The sequence below is a fragment of the Oncorhynchus mykiss genome, chromosome 20, assembly GCF_013265735.2.
Source record: "Oncorhynchus mykiss isolate Arlee chromosome 20, USDA_OmykA_1.1, whole genome shotgun sequence".
Classification (NCBI taxonomy): domain Eukaryota; kingdom Metazoa; phylum Chordata; class Actinopteri; order Salmoniformes; family Salmonidae; genus Oncorhynchus; species Oncorhynchus mykiss.
Window position 1 is genome coordinate 45,364,431 of NC_048584.1, and position 22,287 is coordinate 45,386,717.

Consider the following 22,287-nt stretch of genomic DNA (forward strand, 5'->3'; position numbering starts at 1 on the left):
TCATTGGTTTTTAGGAGAATACTAACCCACATGGGTGTTTGAAAGATGAATCTAGGTCCACAGTCCAGAATAATGATGATGATGGAAACTCCTGTGAGACTGAAAACCATCTAAAGAAGAGGTGTCAAAAATCATTCCACGGAGGGCCTAGCGTCTGCAGGTTTTTGGTTTTTCCTTTAATTAAGACCTAGACAACCAGGTGAGGGAGGTTCTTTACTAATTAGTGACCTTTTTAAATAATCAATCAAGTATAAGGGTGGTGCGAAAAGCCCCACTCCCAGCCCTCTGTGGAATGAGTTGGACACCTGATCTAAAGGTTTAGGGCTCAATCCCCAAGGCCTAGTGACACCATTGGTGTGTGTTTTCCAGGTGTCTGTATGGCTGGCAGGGGCAGTACTGTGACCAGTGTAATCCTCACCCTGGCTGTATCTATGGGACCTGTGTTGAACCATGGCAGTGTCTGTGTGATACCAACTGGGGAGGACATCTCTGTGACAAAGGTACACTTTATTTCTCTGCTGTCTCTTGTTCATACACCTCCCTTCCTCAGACATAGCCGGCCTGTTTTATAGTGTCCCTCCAATGTTTTCTCCCATGTTTCTTTTGTCAAATGTTGTTTTACTGAGTAACACTTTTCTCTCTACAGTACAGTTGGAATGAAACTATTCTCTTAAATACTTCACTTGTCACCATTACTCATAGTGCCTCCGTTACTCATAGTGCCGCCGTTACTCGTAGTGCCACCTTTACTCATAGTGCCACCTTTACTCATAGTGCCACCGTTACTCGTAGTGCCACCTTTACTCATAGTGCAACCATTACTCATAGTGCCACCTTTACTCATAGTGCCACCTTTACTCATAGTGCCACCTTTACTCGTAGTGCCACCGTTACTCGTAGTGCCACCTTTACTCATAGTGCCACCTTTACTCATAGTGCCACCTTTACTCATAGTGCCACCGTTACTCATAGTGCCACCTTTACTCATAGTGCCACCTTTACTCATAGTGCCACCGTTACTCATAGTGCCACCGTTACTCATAGTGCCACCGTTACTCATAGTGCCACCGTTACTCACAGTGCCACCGTTACTCACAGTGCCACCTTTACTCATAGTGCCACCTTTACTCATAGTGCCACCGTTACTCATAGTGCCACCGTTACTCATAGTGCCACCGTTACTCATAGTGCCACCTTTACTCATAGTGCCACCTTTACTCATAGTGCCACCTTTACTCATAGTGCCACCTTTACTCATAGTGCCACCGTTACTCATAGTGCCACCGTTACTCATAGTGCCACCGTTACTCATAGTGCCACCGTTACTCATAGTGCCACCGTTACTCACAGTGCCACCGTTACTCACAGTGCCACCGTTACTCACAGTGCCACCGTTACTCACAGTTCCACCATTACTCAGAGTGTCACCATTACTCAGAGTGTCACCATAACTCAGAGTGCCACCATTAATCATAGTGCCACCATTACTCATAGTGCCCCAATTACTCATAGTTACTCAGTGTCACCATTACTCATAGTGCCACCATTACTCATAATGCCACCATTACTCATAATGCCACCATTACTCATATTGTCACCATTACTCATAGCACCAACATTACTCATAGTGCCACCATTACTCATAATGCCACCATTAATCATAGTGCCACCATTACTCATGGTGCCCCCATTACTCATAGTGCAACCATTACTCATAGTGCAACCATTACTCATAATGCCACCATTACTCATATTGTCACCATTACTCATAGCACCAACATTACTCATAGTGCCACCATTACTCATAATGCCACCATTAATCATAATGCCACCATTACTCATGGTGCCCCCATTACTCATAGTGCAACCATTACTCATAGTGCAACCATTACTCATAATGCCACCATTACTCATACTGACACCATTACTCATAATGGCACCATTGCTCATACTGCCACCATTACTCATAATGGCACCATTACTCATAGTGCCACCATTACTCATACTGACACCATTACTCATAATGGCACCATTGCTCATAGTGCCACCATTACTCATAATGGCACCATTACTCATAGTGCCGCCATTACTCATAGTGACACCATTACTCATAATGGCACCATTAATCATAGTGCCACCATTACTCATAGTTCCCCCATTACTCATAGTTACTCAGTGTCACCATTACTCATAGTGCCACCATTGCTCATAATGCCACCATTACTCATAATGCCACCATTACGCATAGTGTCACCATTACTCATAGTGCCACCATTACTCATAGTGTCACCATTACTCATAGTGCCACCATTACTCATAGTGCCACCATTACTCATAGTGCCACTTTTACTCATAGTGCCACCTCCTCCCCTCTCTCTCTCCTCCCCTCTCTCTCTCCTCCCCCACTCTCTCCTCCCCTCTCTCTCTCTCTCCTCCCCCCACTCTCTCCTCCCTCTCTCTCTCCTCCCCCACTCTCTCATCCCCCCTCTCTCTCATCCCCCCACTCTCTCCTCCCCCACTCTCTCATCCCCCCTCTCTCTCATCCCCCCACTCTCTCCTCCCCCACTCTCTCATCCCCCCACTCTCTCCTCCCCTCTCTCTCTCCTCCCCCCACTCTCTCCTCCCCCCCACTCTCTCCTCCCCCCCACTCTCTCCTCCCCTCTCTCTCTCCTCCCCCCACTCTCTCCTCCCCTCTCTCTCTCCTCCCCCACTCTCTCCTCCCCCACTCTCCCCTCCCCCACTCTCTCTCTCTCTCCTCCCACACTCTTTCCTCCCCTCTCTCTCTCCTCCCCCACTCTCTCCTCCCCCACTCTCTCCTCCCCCACTCTCTCCTTCCCTCTCTCTCTCTCTCCTCCCCCACTCTCTCCTCCCCCACTCTCTCCTCCCCTCTCTCTCTCTCCTCCCCCACTCTCTCCTCCCCCTCTCTCAGATCTGAACTTCTGTGGGACCAAACAGCCCTGTCTGAACGGGGGAACCTGCAGCAACACGGGACCTGACAAATACCAGTGTTCCTGTGTTGAGGGCTACTCTGGAGTCAACTGTGAGAGGGGTAGGTAGTTACTGTGAGAGGGGTAGGGTAGTTCCTGTGTTGAGGGCTACTCTGGAGTCAACTGTGAGAGGGTTAGGTAGTTACTGTGAGAGGGGTAGGGTAGTTACTGTGTTGAGGGCTACTCTGGAGTCAACTGTGAGAGGGGTAGGTAGTTACTGTGAGAGGGGTAGGGTAGTTACTGTGTTGAGGGCTACTCTGGAGTCAACTGTGAGAGGGGTAGGTAGTTACTGTGTTGAGGGCTACTCTGGAGTCAACTGTGAGAGGGATAGGTAGTTACTGTGAGGGGGGTAGGGTAGTTACTGTGTTGAGGGGTAGGGCAGTTACTGTGTTGATGGGTAGGGTAGTTACTGTGAGAGGGGTAGGGTAGTTACTGTGAGAGGGGTGGGTAGTTACTGTGTTGAGGGGTGGGGTAGTTACTGTGAGAGGGGTAGGTAGTTACTGTGTTGATGGGTAGGGTAGTTACTGTGTTGAGGAGTAGGGCAGTTACTGTGTTGAGGGGTGGGGTAGTTACTGTGAGAGGGGTGGGTAGTTACTGTGTTGAGGGGTGGGGTAGTTACTGTGAGAGAGGTAGGGTAGTTACTGTGTTGAGGAGTAGGGCAGTTACTGTGTTGAGGGGTGGGGTAGTTACTGTGAGAGGGGTGGGGTAGTTACTGTGAGAGGGGTGGGTAGTTACTGTGTTGAGGGGTAGGGTAGTTACTGTGTTGAGGGGTGGGGTAGTTACTGTGAGAGGGGTGGGTAGTTACTGTGTTGAGGGGTGGGTAGTTCCTGTGTTGAGGGGTGGGGAGTTACTGTGAGAGGGGTAGGCGGGTACTTTGTTGAGGGGTGGGTAGTTACTTTGTTGAGGGTTTGGTAGTTACTGTGTTGATGGGTGGGTAGTTACTTTGTTGAGGGTTTGGTAGTTACTGTGTTGAGGGGTAGGGTAGTTAACTGTGTTTCCTCAGTAAATGGGTGTGTCGTCATGGTTTTCTGTTTCCTCAGTAAATGGGTGGGTCGTCATGGTTTCTGTTTCCTCGGTAAATGGGTGGGTCGTCATGGTTTTCTGTTTCCTCAGTAAATGGGTGGGTCGTCATGGTTTCTGTTTCCTCAGTAAATGGGTGGGTCGTCATGGTTTTCTGTTTCCTCAGTAAATGGGTGGGGGGTCATGGTTTCTGTTTCCTCAGTAAATGGGTGGGGGGTCATGGTTTTCTGTTTCCTCAGTAAATGGGTGGGTCGTCATGGTTTCTGTTTCCTCAGTAAATGGGTGGGTCGTCATGGTTTTCTGTTTCCTCAGTAAATGGGTGGGGGGTCATGGTTTCTGTTTCCTCAGTAAATGGGTGGGGGGTCATGGTTTTCTGTTTCCTCAGTAAATGTGTGGGTCGTGGGGTTCGGTTGATGCTGAGGGCTGCTCACCGTTTAGCTGCTGGATGTCCTGAAAACACAGACAACAAATTCTTATTTACAATGATGGCCTACCCTGGCCAAACCCGGATAACGATGGGTCAATTGTGCGCCGCCCTATGCTTGCTTGTTTTCATTGCTTTCAAGTTTAGCAGATTTTCATGTTATGTTAGTGCAGGTTGAGCCGCACACTGTGGTCTTCCTATAGGACACACCACCTCAGTGTTAACAGTGGTCTTCCTACTGGGACACACCACCTGAGTGTTAACAGTGGTCTTCCTACTGGGACACACCACCTCAGTGTTAACAGTGGTCTTCCTACTAGGACACACCACCTCAGTGTTAACAGTGGTCTTCCTATAGGACACACCACCTCAGTGTTAACAGTGGTCTTCCTACTGGGACACACCACCTCAGTGTTAACAGTGGTCTTCCTACTAGGACACACCACCTCAGTGTTAACAGTGGTCTTCCTACTGGGACACATCACCTCAGTGTTAACAGTGGTCTTCCTATAGGACACACCACCTCAGTGTTAACAGTGGTCTTCCTACTGGGACACACCACCTCAGTCTTAACTGTGGTCTTCCTACTAGGACACACCACCTCAGTGTTAACAGTGGTCTTCCTACTGGGACACACCACCTCAGTGTTAACAGTGGTCTTCCTATAGGACACACCACCTCAGTGTTAACAGTGGTCGTCCTATAGGACACACCACCTCAGTGTTAACATTGGTCTTCCTACTAGGACACACCACCTCAGTGTTAACATTGGTCTTCCTACTAGGACACACCTCCTCAGTGTTAACAGTGGTCTTCCTATAGGACACACAACCTCAGTGCTAACAGTGGTCTTCCTACTAGGACACACCACCTCAGTGGTCTTCCTACTAGGACACACCACCTCAGTGTTAACAGTGGTCGTCCTACTAGGACACACCACCTCAGTGTTAACAGTGGTCTTCCAATAGGACACACCACCTCAGTGTTAACAGTGGTCTTCCTACTAGGACACACCACCTCAGTGTTAACAGTGGTCTTCCTTCTAGGACACACCACCTCAGTGTTAACATTGGTCTTCCTACTAGGACACACCACCTCAGTGTTAACATTGGTCTTCCTACTAGGACACACCTCCTCAGTGTTAACAGTGGTCTTCCTATAGGACACACCTCCTCAGTGCTAACAGTGGTCTTCCTACTAGGACACACCACCTCAGTGGTCTTCCTACTAGGACACACCACCTCAGTGTTAACAGTGGTCGTCCTATAGGACACACCACCTCAGTGTTAACATTGGTCTTCCTACTAGGACACACCACCTCAGTGTTAACTGTGGTCTTCCTACTAGGACACACCACCTCAGTGTTAACAGTGGTCTTCCAATAGGACACACCACCTCAGTGTTAACAGTGGTCTTCCTACTAGGACACACCACCTCAGTGTTAACAGTGGTCTTCCTTCTAGGACACACCACCTCAGTGTTAACATTGGTCTTCCTACTAGGACACACCACCTCAGTGTTAACATTGGTCTTCCTACTAGGACACACCTCCTCAGTGTTAACAGTGGTCTTCCTATAGGACACACAACCTCAGTGCTAACAGTGGTCTTCCTACTAGGACACACCACCTCAGTGGTCTTCCTACTAGGACACACCACCTCAGTGTTAACATTGGTCTTCCTACTAGGACACACCTCCTCAGTGTTAACAGTGGTCTTCCTATAGGACACACAACCTCAGTGCTAACAGTGGTCTTCCTACTAGGACACACCACCTCAGTGGTCTTCCTACTAGGACACACCACCTCAGTGTTAACATTGGTCTTCCTACTAGGACACACCACCTCTGTGTTAACAGTGGTCTTCCTACTAGGACACACCCCCTCAGTGTTAACAGTGGTCTTCCTACTAGGGCACACCACCTCAGGGTTAACAGTGGTCTTCCTACTAGGACACACCACCTCAGTGTTAACAGTGGTCTTCCTACTAGGACACACCACCTCAGTGTTAACAGTGGTCTTCCTTCTAGGACACACCACCTCAGTGTTAACATTGGTCTTCCTACTAGGACACACCACCTCAGTGTTAACATTGGTCTTCCTACTAGGACACACCTCCTCAGTGTTAACAGTGGTGTTCCTATAGGACACACCTCCTCAGTGTTAACAGTGGTCTTCCTATAGGACACACCACCTCAGTGTTAACAGTGGTCTTCCTACTAGGACACACCACCTCAGTGTTAACAGTGGTCTTCCTACTAGGACACACCACCTCAGTGTTAACAGTGGTCTTCCTACTAGGACACACCACCTCAGTGTTAACAGTGGTCTTCCTACTAGGACACACCACCTCAGTGCTAACAGTGGTCTTCCTATAGGACACACCACCTCAGTGTTAACAGTGGTCTTCCTATTAGGACACACCACCTCAGTGTTAACAGTGGTCTTCCTACTAGGACACACCACCTCAGTGCTAACAGTGGTCTTCCTATAGGACACACCACCTCAGTGCTAACAGTATAAACATGGTTCATAGACACATGATTGCTATGTACCACAGCTGTAGGATCAGCAGAGGCATTGAGACAGTTAGAGGGATATACATTAAGTTACTTACATTGTCTACCAATGCTCCTGGTGTAATGTACATTTGCTAAAGCATTATGATGACACAATGGTAGTGGGGAGTACTGATTGGCTGAATGGATTCAGGGGGCGTATGGGGGTGTACTGATTGGCTGAATGGATTCAGGGGGCGTATGGGGGTGTACTGATTGGCTGAATGGATTCAGGGAGCGTAGGGGGGTGTACTGATTGGCTGAATGGATTCAGGGAGCGTAGGGGGGTGTACTGATTGGCTGAATGGATTCAGGGAGCGTAGGGGGGGTGTACTGATTGGCTGAATGGATTCAGGGGGCGTGGGGGGGTGTACTGATTGGCTGAGTGGATTCTGGGGGCGTAGGGGGGTGTATTTATTGGCTGAGTGGATTCAGTAGGTGTGGGGGGGGTATACAAGGGTCCTCTCTGCTCCCAGGTCCTCTCCTCTCCCAGGTCCTCTCTCCTCCCAGGTCCTCTCCTCTCCCAGATCCTCTCTCCTCCCAGGTCCTCTCCTCTCCCAGATCCTCTCTGCTCCCAGGTCCTCTCTGCTCCTAGGTCCTATCTGCTCCCAGGTCCTCTCTGTTCCCAGGTCCTCTCTGTTCCCAGGTCCTCTCTGCTTCCAGGTCCTCTCTGCTCCCAGGTCCTCTCCTCTCCCAGGTCCTCTCCTCTCCCAGGTCAGCTCTGCTCCCAGGTCCTCTATGCTCCCAGGTCCTTTCTGCTCCCAGGTCCTCTCTGCTCCCAGGTCCTCTCCTCTCCCAGGTTTTCTCTGCTCTCATTGGCCAGTCAGTCTCTCCCAGCATGTGTCTTTAACCCTGTGTGTCTTCCCTCCACAGCAGAGCATGCGTGTCTGTCCAACCCCTGCTCTAATGGAGGGAGCTGTGTCGAGACCAGTCAGGGTTATGGGTGTGTATGTGGAGCGGGTTGGAGCGGACCCTCCTGTAGCATCAGTAAGTCTGTATATATACACACACACACACACACACACACACACACACACACACACACACTCACACACACGGCAGTCCATTAATGTATCTTCCCTGTCTGCTAGATGTTGATGAGTGCTCTCCTAACCCCTGTAACCACGGTGGGACCTGTCAGGATCTGGTTCATGGTTATAAGTGTCACTGTCCTCCTCAGTGGACCGGCAAGACCTGTCGCATAGGTGAGATACACACATTCTCTGTCTCTCTCTCTCTCTCTCTCTCTCTCTCTCTCTCTCTCTCTCTCTCTCTCCCTCTTCCTCTGTCTCCCTCTGTCTCTCTCCTTCTGTCTCTCTCTCCCTCTCCCTCTGTCTCCCTCTCTCTCCCTCCCCCCCCCCTCTCTCTCTCTCTCTCCCTCTGTCTCTCTCTGTCTCCCTCTCTCTCTCTCCCTCTGTCTCTCTCTCCTCTCTCTCTTCTCTTATTTCTACTCCTCTACAACCTCGTTTTCTCAGTTGGATATCTCTATTGCCTTCATTCACTGTGTCTTTGACTTTAACATAGTACTTTATGAACATTGAGTGTAGGAAGTGGACTCATAATGATTATCTGTCTTCACTCTAACCATGCTGTGTTATTAATCCGCCTCCTCTCCAGATGCCAACGAATGCGACAGCAAGCCCTGTGTCAACGCCAACTCCTGCCGCAACCTGATTGGTGGATACTTCTGCGAGTGTGACGCTGGTTGGACAGGGCTGAACTGTGACATCAGTGAGTAGAACTGAGACTGTTCTGTTTAGCTGCAGCTCTGTAGCTCTAGAACACCTGTCTCTGTAGCTCTAGAACACCTGTCTCTGTAGCTCTAGAACACCTGTCTCTGTAGCTCTAGAACACCTGTCTCTGTAGCTCTAGAAAACCTGTCTCTGTAGCTCTAGAACACCTGGCGCTGTAGCTCTAGAACACATGTCTCTGTAGCTCTAGAACACCTGTCTCTGTAGCTCTAGAACACCTGTCTCTGTAGCTCTAGAACAGCTGTCTCTGTAGCTCTAGAACACCTGTCTCTGTAGCTCTAGAACACCTGTCTCTGTAGGTCTAGAACACCTGCCTCTGTATCTCCAGAACACCTGCCTCTGTAGCTCAAGGACACCTGTCTCTGTAGCTCTAGAACACCTGTCTCTGTAGCTCTAGACCACCTGTCTTTGTAGCTCTAGAACACCTGTCTCTGGGGCTCTATAACACCTGTAGTAGGGCACTACATAAGGACTAGCATTCACAGGGTAGTAGGGCACTACATAAGGACTAGGATTCACAGGGTAGTAGGGCGCTACATAAGGACTAGGATTCACAGGGTAGTAGGGCACTACATTAGGATTCACAGGGTGGAAGGACACTACATAAGGACTAGGATTCACAGGGTGATAGGACACTACATAAGGACTAGGATTCACAGGGTGGTAGGGCACTACATAAGGACTAGGATTCACAGGGTAGTAGGGCACTACATAAGGACTAGGAATCACAGGGTAGTAGGGAACTACATAAGGACTAGGATTCACAGGGTGGTAGGGCACTACATAAGGACTAGCATTCACAGGGTGGTAGGGCACTACATAAGGACTAGGATTCACACGGTAGTAGGGCACTACACAAGGACTAGGATTCACAGGGTAGTAGGGCACTACATAAGGACTAGGATTCACAGGGTGGTAGGACACTACATAAGGACTAGGATTCACAGGGTGGTAGGGCACTACATAAGGACTAGGATTCACAGGATAGTAGGGCACTACATAAGGACTAGGATTCACAGGGTGGTAGGGCACTACATAAAGACTAGGATTCACAGGGTAGTAGGGCACTACATAAGGACTAGGATTCACAGGGTAGTAGGACACTACATAAGGACTAGCATTCACAGGGTGGTTGGGCACTACATAAGGACTAGGATTCACAGGGTAGTAGGGCACTACATAAGGACTAGTATTCATAGGGTAGTAGGGTACTACATAAGTACTAGGATTCACAGGGTAGTAGGACACTACATAAGGACTAGGATTCACAGGGTGGTAGGACAATACGTAAGGACTAGGATTCACAGGGTGGTAGGACACTACATAAGGAATGGGATGATTCCTTTAAGGGGGGAGGCACTTAATTTCACGGAGGGTGAACAATTCATTACTACATTATCACAGACAAAGTTGATTATCTTGTTTAATACGTGCTCGTAGATAACAGCTGATACATCATCTTTGGTTTCCTGTGTATCTTGATTATCTTGTTTAATACGTGGTAGTAGATAACAGCTGATACATCATCTTTGGTTTCCTGTGTATCTTGATTATCTTCTTTAATACGTGCTAGTAAATAACAGCTGATACATCATCTTTGGTTTCCTGTGTATCTTGATTATCTTGTTTAATACGTGCTAGTCGATAACAGCTGATACATCATCTTTGGTTTCCTGTGTATCTTGATTATCTTGTTTAATACGTGCTAGTCGATAACAGCTGATACGTCATCTTTGTTTTCCTGTGTATCTTGATTATCTTCTTTAATACGTGCTAGTAAATAACAGCTGATACATCATCTTTGTTTTCCTGTGTATCTTGATTATCTTGTTTAATACGTGCTATTAGATAACAGCTGATACTTCATCTTTGTTTTCCTGTGTATCTTGATTATCTTGTTTAATACGTGCTAATAGATAACAGCTGATACTTCATCTTTGGTTTCCTGTGTATCTTGATTATCTTGTTTAATACGTGCTAGTCGATAACAGCTGATACATCATCTTTGTTTTCCTGTGTATCTTGATTATCTTGTTTAATACGTGCTAGTAGATAACAGCTGATACATCATCTTTGGTTTCCTGTGTATCTTGATTATCTTGTTTAATACGTGCTAGTCGATAACAGCTGATACGTCATCTTTGTTTTCCTGTGTATCTTGATTATCTTGTTTAATACGTGCTAGTAGATAACAGCTGATACATCATATTTGGTTTCCTGTGTATCTTGATTATCTTGTTTAATATGTGCTATTAGATAACAGCTGATACTTCATCTTTGTTTTCCTGTGTATCTTGATTATCTTGTTTAATACGTGCTAGTAGATAACAGCTGATACATCATCTTTGGTTTCCTGTGCATCTTGATTATCTTGTTTAATACGTGCTAGTAGATAACAGCTGATACATCATCTTTGTTTTCCTGTGTATCTTGATTATCTTGTTTAATACGTGCTATTAGATAACAGCTGATACTTCATCTTTGTTTTCCCATGTATCTTGATTATCTTGTTTAATACGTGCTAGTAGATAACAGCTGATACATCATCTTTGGTTTCCTGTGCATCTTGATTATCTTGTTTAATATGTGCTAGTAGATAACAGCTGATACATCATCTTTGGTTTCCTGTGTATCTTGATTATCTTGTTTAATACGTGCTAGTAGATAACAGCTGATACATCATCTTTGTTTTCCTGTGTAGATCTCAACGACTGTAAAGACCAGTGCCACCACGGAGGAATCTGCATGGTACGTTGTCTCTCCCTCTCTGCATCTCTAGCTCTCTCTACAATTCATTTCAATTCAAGCGGCTTTATTGTCATGGGAAACATATGTTAACATTGCCAAAGCAAGTGAAGTATATAGTATACAAAAGTGAAATAAACAATAAAAATGAACATTAAACATTACAAAATAAATCAACGTAAATATGGGTTGTATTTACAATGGTGTTTGTTCTTCACTGGTTGACCTTTTCTCGTGGCAACAGGTCACAAATCTTGCTGCTGTGATGGCACACTGTGGTATTTCACCCAGTAGATATGGGAGTTTATCAAAACTGGGTTTGTTTTCGTATTCTTTGTGGGTCTGTGTAATCTGAGGGAAATATGTGTCTCTAATATGGTCATACATTTGGCAGGAGGTTAGGAAGTGCAGCTCAGTTTCCACCTCATTTTGTGGGCAGTGAGCGCATAGCCTGTCTTCTCTTGAGAGCCATGTCTGCCTACGGCGGCCTTTCTCAATAGCAAGGCTATGCTCACTGAGTCTGTATATAGTCACAGCTTTCCTTAAGTTTGGGTCAGTCACAGTGGTCAGGTATTCTGCCGCTGTGTCCTCTCTGTTTAGGCCCAATAGCATTCTAGTTTGCTCAGTTTTTTTGTTAATTCTTTCCAATGTGTCAAGTAATTATCTTTTTGTTTTCTCATGATTTGGTTGGGTCTAATTGTGCTGCTGTCCTGGGGCTCTGTGGGTGTGTATGTGTTTGTGAACAGAGCCCCAGAACCAGCTTGCTTAGGGGACTCTTCTCCAGGTTCATCTCTCTGTAGTTGATGGCGAGGGTTGGAGAGGGGAGGGAGAGGGAGGGGAGGGTTAGGGAGGGGAGGGTTGGGGAGGGGAGGGTTAGGGAGGGGAGGGTTAGGGAGGGGAGGGTTGGAGGGAGGGGAGGGTTGGAGAGGGGAGAGAGGGTTGGAGAGGGGAGGGAGGGAGGGAGAGGGTTGGAGAGGGGAGGGAGGGAGAGGGTTGGAGAGGGGAGGGAGGGAGAGGGTTGGAGAGGGGAGGGAGGGAGAGGGTTGGAGAGGGGAGGGAGGGAGGGTTGGGGAGGGGAGGGAGGGAGGGAGAGGGTTGGAGAGGGAGGGAGAGGGTTGGAGAGGGAGGGGGAGGGGAGGGTTAGGGAGGGGAGGGTTAGGGAGGGGAGGGTTGGAGAGGGGAGGGAGGGAGGGGAGGGTTGGAGAGGGGAGGGAGGGTTGGAGAGGGGAGGGAGGGAGAGGGTTGGAGAGGGGAGGGAGGGAGAGGGTTGGAGAGGGGAGGGAGGGAGAGGGTTGGAGAGGGGAGGGAGGGAGAGGGTTGGAGAGGGGAGGGAGGGAGGGTTGGAGAGGGGAGGGAGGGAGGGAGAGGGTTGGAGAGGGAGGGAGAGGGTTGGAGGGAGAGGGTTGGAGAGGGGAGGGAGGGGGAGGGGAGGGAGGGAGGGAGAGGGTTGGAGAGGGGAGGGATGGAGAGGAAGCTGAACACCCTGTTGGGTTGTAAAGTTGGTCTGGAATTCCTCAATAAAATGAAACGGAGTGGAGGAATGGAGGGAGAGGGTTGGAGAGGGGAGGGAGGGAGAGGGGAGGGAGGGAGAGGGTTGGAGAGGGGAGGGAGGAAGAGGGTTGGAGAGGGGAGGGAGGGAGAGGCACGCAGGGCGAAGAGAGGGAGAGGGAGTCATTGGGTTCAGTGGGCTTGGTAACTAAGGAAAGGGGAGAGGGAATAAGAGGTAGAAGGGTATAGACATCGAGGGAGTCCCGTCTTCTCTATTCTCTTGTTATTGTCCCGTCTTCTCTATTGTCTTGTTATTGTCCCGTCTTCTCTATTGTCTTGTTATTGTCCCGTCTTCTCTATTCTCTTGTTATTGTCCCGTCTTCTCTATTGTCTTGTTATTGTCCCGTCTTCTCTAATGTCTTGTTATTGTCCCGTCTTCTCTATTGTCTTGTTATTGTCCCGTCTTCTCTATTGTCTTGTTATTGTCCCGTCTTCTCTATTGTCTTGTTATTGTCCCGTCTTCTCTATTGTCTTGTTATTGTCCCGTCTTCTCTATTGTCTTGTTATTGTCCCGTCTTCTCTATTGTCTTGTTATTGTCCCGTCTTCTGTAATGTCTTGTTATTGTCCCGTCTTCTCTATTGTCTTGTTATTGTCCCGTCTTCTCTATTGTCTTGTTATTGTCCCGTCTTCTCTATTCTCTTGTTATTGTCCCGTCTTCTCTATTGTCTTGTTATTGTCCCGTCTTCTCTATTGTCTTGTTATTGTCCCGTCTTCTCTATTGTCTTGTTATTGTCCCGTCTTCTCTATTGTCTTGTTATTGTCCCGTCTTCTCTATTCTCTTGTTATTGTCCCGTCTTCTCTATTCTCTTGTTATTGTCCCGTCTTCTCTATTGTCTTGTTATTGTCCCGTCTTCTCTATTGTCTTGTTATTGTCCCGTCTTCTCTATTGTCTTGTTATTGTCCCGTCTTCTCTATTGTCTTGTTATTGTCCCGTCTTCTCTATTGTCTTATGGGTATCTCCTGTGTCTAACAGTAGTCATGCTGGACCCACCCTGTGTGAGTAGTAGTTACCATCCATTCTCTTGTCTCTCTTAATGAAGTCCTTATGTAACATGACCTATAGGATCCTCTGGGGCGGTTATTGAGCCTAAAGGGGTCCCCCTAAACCTCAAGTTTAAAGGAATTGTTCATCCTATACTGCTTTAGTTGAACCCAAATGGTTCTCTAATGAACCCTTTATGGTTGTCTCCAATGAACCCTTTATGGTTCTCTAATGAACCCTTTATGGTTGTCTAATGAACCCTTTATGGTTCTCTCTAATGAATCCTGTATGGTTCTCTAATAAACCCTTTATGGTTCTCTAATAAACCCTTTATGGTTCTCTAATGAACCCTTTATGGTTCTCTAAATAGCCCTTTATGGTTCTCTAATAAACCCTTTATGGTTGTGTCTAACCAACCCTGTATGGTTCTCTAATGAACCCTTTATGGTTGTCTCCAATGAACCCTTTATGGTTCTCTAATGAACCCTTTATGGTTCTCTAATGAACCCTTTATGGTTCTCTAATGAACCCTTTATGGTTCTCTAATGAACCCTTTATGGTTGTCTAACAGGACTTGGTGAACGGGTACCGCTGTGTGTGTCCTGCGGGTTACTCTGGAGACCACTGTGAGAGAGATGTGGATGAGTGTGCCGGCGCTCCCTGTCTGAACGGCGGGCGATGCCAAGACCAGGTCAACGGATTCACCTGCCTCTGTCTGGCCGGGTTCTCTGGACATTTCTGCCAAGTGAGCATTGTGCAACGCTCAAACCCTTCCCCATTCCCATTCCTACATACTGCTTACTAACTAAGGCATCAAACAGAAGAACACGTACTAAAATAGGGAGGGACTACCTGGAATTTTCCAAAAAGAAACACTTGAAAAAATTTTCCGTTGCAAAATGTTTTAAAACCTTTTCTATTGCATGCCCTGATGAACACAACTCTAGATTGCTTTAGTTCTGGTTTGATTGGCCGGTCTCCCCCTTCTGCCCTCCAACCACCATGACTGTTGTTCACTGATGTTTAATGTCAAGGCTTTGTAAAGCTGATCTCCAGGCTGCTTCTCTGTGTTGGAGACATTCCTCAAAGTTTCAAAGTCAATTATGTCTCCGACTTCTTTCCCCTCCTTCCTTCTCTCTCTGTGTGGGTGGTTATTGGCTGGCTCCTATCGGAGGATGCTGTTGGCTGGGATGATATGTTAGGAATTAGGTCTCACTCTCTCTGTCTCTTTGTCTCTCTCTCTCTCTCTCTCTCTCTCTCTCTCTCTCTCTCTCTCTCTCTCTCTCTCTCTCTCTCTCTCTCTCTCTCTCTCTCTCTCTCTCTACTGTCTCTGTCTCTGTCTCTCTCTACTGTCTCTCTGTCTCTGTCTCTGTCTCTCTCTCTCTCTCTCTCTCTCCTACTGTCTCTCTGTCTCTCTCTCTCTACTGTCTCTCTGTCTCTGTCTCTGTCTCTCTCTCTCTCTCTCTCTCTACTGTCTCTCTCTACTGTCTCTCTGTCTCTATATCTCTCTCTCTGTCTCTCTCTCGGTCTCTCTCTCTCTGTCTCTCTCTCTCGGTCTCTCTCTCCATCTCTCTCTGTCTCTGTCTCTCTCTGTCTCTCTCTCTCTGTCTCTCTCTGTATCAAGTTGGATATAGACTACTGCTTCGCCAACCCTTGTCAGAACGGGGCTCTATGCTTCAACGTGGCTAAAGACTACTACTGTGGCTGTTCAGAAGACTACGAGGGAAAAAACTGCTCTCACCTCAAAGACCACTGTCACACCACCACGTGCAAAGGTACCCCCTTCTCTCCCACTTCCTCTTGTCTCCCTCTTCCCCCTTCTCTACCTCTTCCTCCTCCTCCTCTTCCTCTTCTCTCCCTCCCCTTCCCCCTTCTCCCTCTCCCTTCCCTCTCCCTTCTCTTCCCCTCTTCTCCCTCTCCCTTCTCTTCCCCTCTTCTCCCTCTCCCTTCCCTCCACCTTCTCCCTCTCCCTTCCCTCCCCCCTTCTCCCTCTCCCTTCCCTCCCCCTTCTCCCTCTCCCTTCTCTTCTCCCTCTCCCTTCCCTCCCCCCTTCTCCCTCTCTCTTCTCTTCTCCCTCTCCCTTCCCTCCCCCCTTCTCCCTCTCCCTCCCCCTTCTCCCTCTCCCTTCCCTCCACCTTCTCCCTCTCCCTTCTCTTCCCCTCTTCTCCCTCTCCCTTCTCTTCCCCTCTTCTCCCTCTCCCTTCTCTTCCTCTCTTCTCCCTCTCCCTTCTCTTCCCCTCTTCTCCCTCTCCCTTCTCTTCCCCCCTTCTCCCTCTCCCTTCCCTCCCCCTTCTCCCTCTCCCTTCTCTTCTCCCTCTCCCTTCCCTCCCCCCTTCTCCCTCTCTCTTCTCTTCTCCCTCTCCCTTCCCTCCCCCCTTCTCCCTCTCCCTCCCCCCTTCTCCCTCTCCCTTCCCTCCACCTTCTCCCTCTCCCTTCTCTTCCCCTCTTCTCCCTCTCCCTTCTCTTCCGCTCTTCTCCCTCTCCCTTCTCTTCCCCTCTTCTCCCTCTCCCTTCTCTTCCCCTCTTCTCCCTCTCCCTTCTCTTCCCCTCTTCTCCCTTCTCTTCCCCTCTTCTCCCTCTCCCTTCCCTTCTCCCTCTCCCTTCTCGTCCCCTCTTTTCCCTCTCCCTTCTCTTCCCTCCTTCTCCCTCTCCCTTCCCTCCCCCCTTCTCCCTCTCCCTTCTCTTCCCCTCTTTTCCCTCTCCTTTCCCCCCTTCTCCCTCTCCCTTCCCTCCCCTCTTCTCCCTCTCCCTTCTCTTCCCCTCTTCTCCCTCTCCCGACCTCTTCCCCTCTTCTCCCTCTCCCTTCCCTCCCCCCTCTCCCTTCCCTCCCCCCTCTCCCTTCCCTCCCCCCTCTCCCTCTCCCTCTCCCTTCCCTCCCCCTTCTCCCTCTCCCTTCTCTTCCCCTCTTGTCCCTCTCCCTTCCCTCCCCTCTTCTCTCTCTCCCTTCTCTTCCTCTCTTCTCTCTCTCCCTTCCCTCCCCCTTCTCCCTCTCCCTTCCCTCCCCCCTTCTCCCTCTCCCTTCCCTCCCCTCTTCTCCCTCTCCCTTCCCTTCCCTCCCCCTTCTCCCTCTCCCTTCTCTTCCCCTCTTCTCCCTCTCCCTTCCCTTGTCTCCCTCTTCCCACTTCTCTACCTCTTCCTCCTCTTCCTCTTCTCTCCCTCCTCTGTCTCTGTTTTCTCTGTTGAGATCATTTCCTTTTGAATTTCTAGCCAGATGTAAAAGGTTCCTGTTTTGATTAATTTAATAGAGTGAGTTAGATGTGCTCTATACCAAATTAGTATACCCCCTGAGTCCCTTCCCTGTTTCATACCTGGTAGTTTGGTGGATGGGACTACCAGCTCTCTGTAACCTAGAGGGCAACCAGTGGGTCTGTCTCCTCTATACCACCCACCTGGTAGTTTGGCGGATGGGACTACCAGCTCTCTGTAACCTAGAGGACAACCAGTGGGTCTGTCTCCTCTATACCACCCACCTGGTAGTGTGGTGGATGGGACTACCAGCTCTCTGTAACCTAGAGGACAACCAGTGGGTCTGTCTCCTCTATACCACCCACCTGGTAGTTTGGTGGATGTTCTTTGATGAAGTCCAGGTTCCTGCTCTTTGGCCCAAAGGCAGATGACCTCAGGCCTTGGATATTCCAGGATGATATAGTGAAGGCTTTTAAATCAAAGTTTATTCATGCGCTTACTGACAGGCAATAGTGCAAAAAATGTATTAGGTGAACAATAGTTAGGTAATTAAATAAAACAACAGTAAAAAGACAGTCTATATACGAGGCTATAAAATTAGCGAGGCTACATACAGACACCGGTTAGTCAGGCTGATTGAGGTAGTATGTACATGTAGATATGGTTAAAGTGACTATGCATATATGATGAACAGAGAGTAGCAGCAGTGTAAAAAGAGGGGTTGGCGGGTGGCGGGACACAATGCAGATAGCCCGGTTAGCCAATGTGCTGGAGCACTGGTTGGTCGGGTCAATACCCCAAGGAATTGCAACTCAATATTAGGAAGGTGTGCCTGATGCTTTGTAGTACACTACTTCTGACCAGATAGATGGATAGATAGATATAGATAGATATATATAGATATATAGATATATTTATGCTTATTTATTTTCCCTTGTGTACCCTTAACCATTTGTACATCGTTGCAAAACTGTATATATACGTAATATGACATTTGTAATGTCTTTATTGTTTTGTAACTTCTGTGAGTGTAATGTTTACTGTAAATTGTTATTGTTTATTTCACTTTTGTATATTATCTATCTCACTTGCTTTGGCAATGTTAACACATGTTTCCCATGCCAATAAAGCCCCTTGAATTGAATTGATAGAGATAGAGATAGATATAGATAGATATATAGATAGATAGGTAGGTAGATATATAGATAGATAGGTAGATATATAGATATATATAGATATAAACTTTGGTCGGGAGCTGAGGTGGGCTGTAATGCTGGCTTCTCTGCGGGGGTGGCCACCTCTCTAGTGGGGTTGTTCTCTGTCACACGCCACCCCCCTCAACCTCTCCTTCAGCAGTCTGATCCTCTCTTCTAGTGCTCTGTTCCTCTCCTGCTCCATCTCCTGTTGAAGTTGTCTCACCACAGGCCAGAGTGCAGATACAGTTGAAGTCGGAAGTTTACATACACCTTAGCCAAATACATTTAAACTCAGTTTTTCACAATTCCTGACATTTAATCCTAGTAAAAAATCCCTGTCTTAGGTCAGTTATGATCACCATTTTATTTGAAGAATGTGAAATGTCAGAATAATAGTAGAGAGAATGATTTATTTCAGCTTTTATTTCTTTCATCACATTCCCAGTGGGTCAGACGTTTACAGACACTCAATTAGTATTTGGTAGCATTGCCTTTATATTGTTTAACTTGGGTCAAACTTTTCGGGTGGCCTTCCACCAGCTTCCCACAATAAGTTGGGTGAATTTTGTCCCATTCCTCCTGACAGAGCTGGTGTAAATGAGTCAGGTTTGTAGGCCTCCTTGCTCACACACACTTTTTCAGTTCTGCCCACAAATGATCTATGGGATTGAGGTCAGGGCTTTGTGATGGCCACTCCAATACCTTGACTTTGTTGTCCTTAAGCCATTTTGCCACAACTTTGGAAGCATGCTTGGGGTCATTGTCCATTTGGAAGACCCATTTTGCGACCAAGCTTTAACTTCCTGACTGATGTCTTGAGATGTTGCTTCAATATATCCACATAATTTTCCCTCCCTCATGATGACATCTATTTTGTGAAATGCACCAGTCCCTCCTGCAGCAAAGCACCCCCACAACATGATGCTGCCACCCCCGTTCTTCACGGTTGGGATGGTGTTCTTCGGCTTGCAAGACTCCACCTTTTTCCTCCAACTATAACGATGGTCAAAAACATCAGAACTCAAATACTTGAATCAGTAATAGAACCCATTGCCCTTTATGGTTGTGAGGTCCGCTCACCAACCAAGAATTCACAAATTGGACAAACACCAAATTAAGATTCTGCAAGCAGAATTCTGAAAAAAGATCCTCTTTGTACAATGTAAAACACCAAATAATGCATAAAGAGCAGAATTAGGCCGATACCCGCTAATTAACAAAATCCACAAAAAAAGATATTAAATTCTACAACCACCTAAAAGGAAACGATGCTCACACATTCCACCACAGAGCCATAACCTACAGAGAAAAGACCTGGAGAAGAGTCCCTTAAGCAAGCTGGTTCTGGGGCTCTGTTCACAAACACACCCCACAGAGCCCCAGGACAGCAGCACAATTAGACCCAATCAAATTATGAGAAAACAAAAAGATAATTACTTGACACATTAGAAAGAATCAACAAAAAAACTGAGCAAACTAGAATGCTATTTGGCCCTAAACAGAGAGTCCACAGTGGCAGAATACCTGACCACTGTGACTGACCCAAACGTAAGGAAAGCTTTGACTATGTACAGACTCAGTGAGCATAACCTTGCTATTGAGAAAGGCCGTCATAGGCAGACATGGCTCTCAAGAGAAGACAGGCTATGTGCACACTGTCCACAAAATGAGGTGGAAACTGAGCTGCACTTCCTAACCTCCTGCCTAATGTATGACCATATTAGAGACACATATTTCCCTCAGATTACACAGATACACAAAGAATACGAAAACAAATCCAATCTTGATAATCTCCCATATCTACAGGGAGAAAAAACACAGTGTGCCATCACAGCAGCAAGATTTGTGACCTGTTGCCACAAGAAAAGGTCAACCAGTGAAGAACTATTCAAACCACATTGTAAATATCACCAATATTAATATTTATTTAACTTTGGATTGGAGTCAACCTGTGTTAAATTCATGGACATGATTTGGTAAGGCTCACAACTGTCTATATAAGGTCCAAAAGTTGACAGTGCATGTCAGAGCAAAAACCAAGCCATGAGGTTGAAGGAAATGTCCGTAGAGCTCAGAGGCAGGATTGTGTCGAGGCACAGATCTGGGGAAGGGTACCAAAACATTTCTGCAGCATTAAAGGTCCCCAAGAACACAGTGAACTCCATCATTCTTAAATGGAAGAAGTTTGGAACCACCAAGTCTCTTCCTAGAGCTGGCCTCCCAGCCAAACTGACCAATCAGGGGAGAAGGGCCTTGGTCAGGGAGGTGACCAAGAACCCGATTGTCACTGACGGAGCTCTAAAGTTCCTCTGTGGAGATGGGAGAACCTTCCAGAAGGACAACCATCTCTGCAGCACTCCATCAATCAGGCCTTTATGGTAGAGTGGCCAGACGGAAGCCACTCCTCAGTAAAAGGCACATGACAGCCTGTCAGACCATGAGAAACAAGATTCAGACCCTGGAGAGGAGGGGGAGAGAGGGGGACCAGAGAGGATGAGGAGAGAGGGGGACCAGCGGATGAGGAGCGAGGGGGACCAGAGGATGAGGAGAGAGGGGGACCAGAGGATGAAGAGAGAAGGGGACCAGAGGAGAGGGAGAGAGGGGGACCAGAGGATGAGGAGAGAGGGGGACCAGAGGATGAGGAGAGAGGGGTACCAGAGAATGAGGAGAGAGGGGGACCTAACGGCTAAACTGAGAGCCGAACGGCTGGGCTGAGAGCCGAACGGCTGGGCTGAGAGCAGAAAGGTGGAGGAGGAAAGGGAAAGTGACCCAATAGCCCTTAACCCAATCTCTGGCTTCCTAGGCAAGAGAGTGTCTGAGCTGCTGAGTAGAAGGGTAGCAGGGAAGGGAAGAAAAGAGGGAAATTAATCTCTCTACTCTGACTCACCCTGGGCATGGTCTCTTTGGTGAACGTAAGTGTTACGTTAGCACAGCTGTTGTCGTGGTAACCGGAGCTGGGGTGGCATTTGTTGGGCGGTGGAGAGGAGGGGTGGCACTCCCCCTGACCCAGACACGGTCGGATGAAACACTGCTCCTCCCTGATTGGTACACAGCTCTGACCAGACAGACACCCGACCCCACCTCCTCTGCTACCGTGGCCTTTAACCCCCCCGCTGACTCGGCAGGACCTAAGACCACACCACATCTGAAATCAATCAATTAAAGAATCAATCAATACATCACGTCTGTAAAACCAAAATATCTAAATGTGAGATACAGGAAAGACACATTCAAGACACCAGGGTTAAAAAATTACAGTGACTTTCCCAACATTGCCAGGTTTTCTAGGATTCCCAATCCCAGGTCCCTCCCTGATAATTCCCCTCTGAATCCAGGAATCCCAATCCCAGCTCCCTCCCTGATAATTCCCCCTGAATCCAGGAATCCCAATCCCAGCTCCCTCCCTGATAATTCCCCCCTGAATCCAGGATTCCCAATCCCAGCTCCCTCCCTGATAATTCCTCCTGAATCCAGGAATCCCAATCCCAGCTCCCTCCCTGATAATTCCCCCCTGAATCCAGGAATCCCAATCCCAGCTCCCTCCCTGATAATTCCTCCTGAATCCAGGAATCCCAATCCCAGCTCCCTCCCTGAATCCAGGAATCCAAATGCCAGCTCCCTCCCTGATAATTCCCCCCTGAATCCAGGAATCCTCCAACTGGGAACTCTAATGAGGACTTCTGGAAAACCTGGAATTTTTTGGGGAAAGGTAGCAGAGTTTTGCAGCCCTCTAAGATACATCTACAGTTGAAGTCGGAAGTTTACATAACACCTTAGGCAAATACAATTAACCTGAGTTTTTCACAATTCCTGACATTTAATCCTAATAAGAAATCCCTGTTTTAGGTCAGTTAGGATCACCACCTTATTTTAAGAATGTGAAATGTCAGA

The 22,287-nt window shown here is 47.8% G+C and overlaps 1 protein-coding gene across 3 annotated transcripts in view; it reads left to right on the forward strand.

The window, feature by feature from the left end:
* The window catches only part of LOC110515455 (protein jagged-1b), a 119,113-nt gene that overhangs the window by 39,530 nt on the left and 57,296 nt on the right, over positions 1–22,287 (forward strand). For all 3 annotated transcript variants that reach the window (XM_036956440.1, XM_036956438.1, XM_036956439.1), the window contains exons 6-13: positions 370–500; positions 2,930–3,049; positions 7,861–7,974; positions 8,079–8,192; positions 8,605–8,718; positions 11,440–11,486; positions 14,586–14,759; positions 15,639–15,789. In XM_036956440.1, coding sequence (XP_036812335.1) covers positions 370–500; positions 2,930–3,049; positions 7,861–7,974; positions 8,079–8,192; positions 8,605–8,718; positions 11,440–11,486; positions 14,586–14,759; positions 15,639–15,789 — 965 coding nt within the window. The remainder of the gene's footprint in view (positions 1–369; positions 501–2,929; positions 3,050–7,860; positions 7,975–8,078; positions 8,193–8,604; positions 8,719–11,439; positions 11,487–14,585; positions 14,760–15,638; positions 15,790–22,287) is intronic.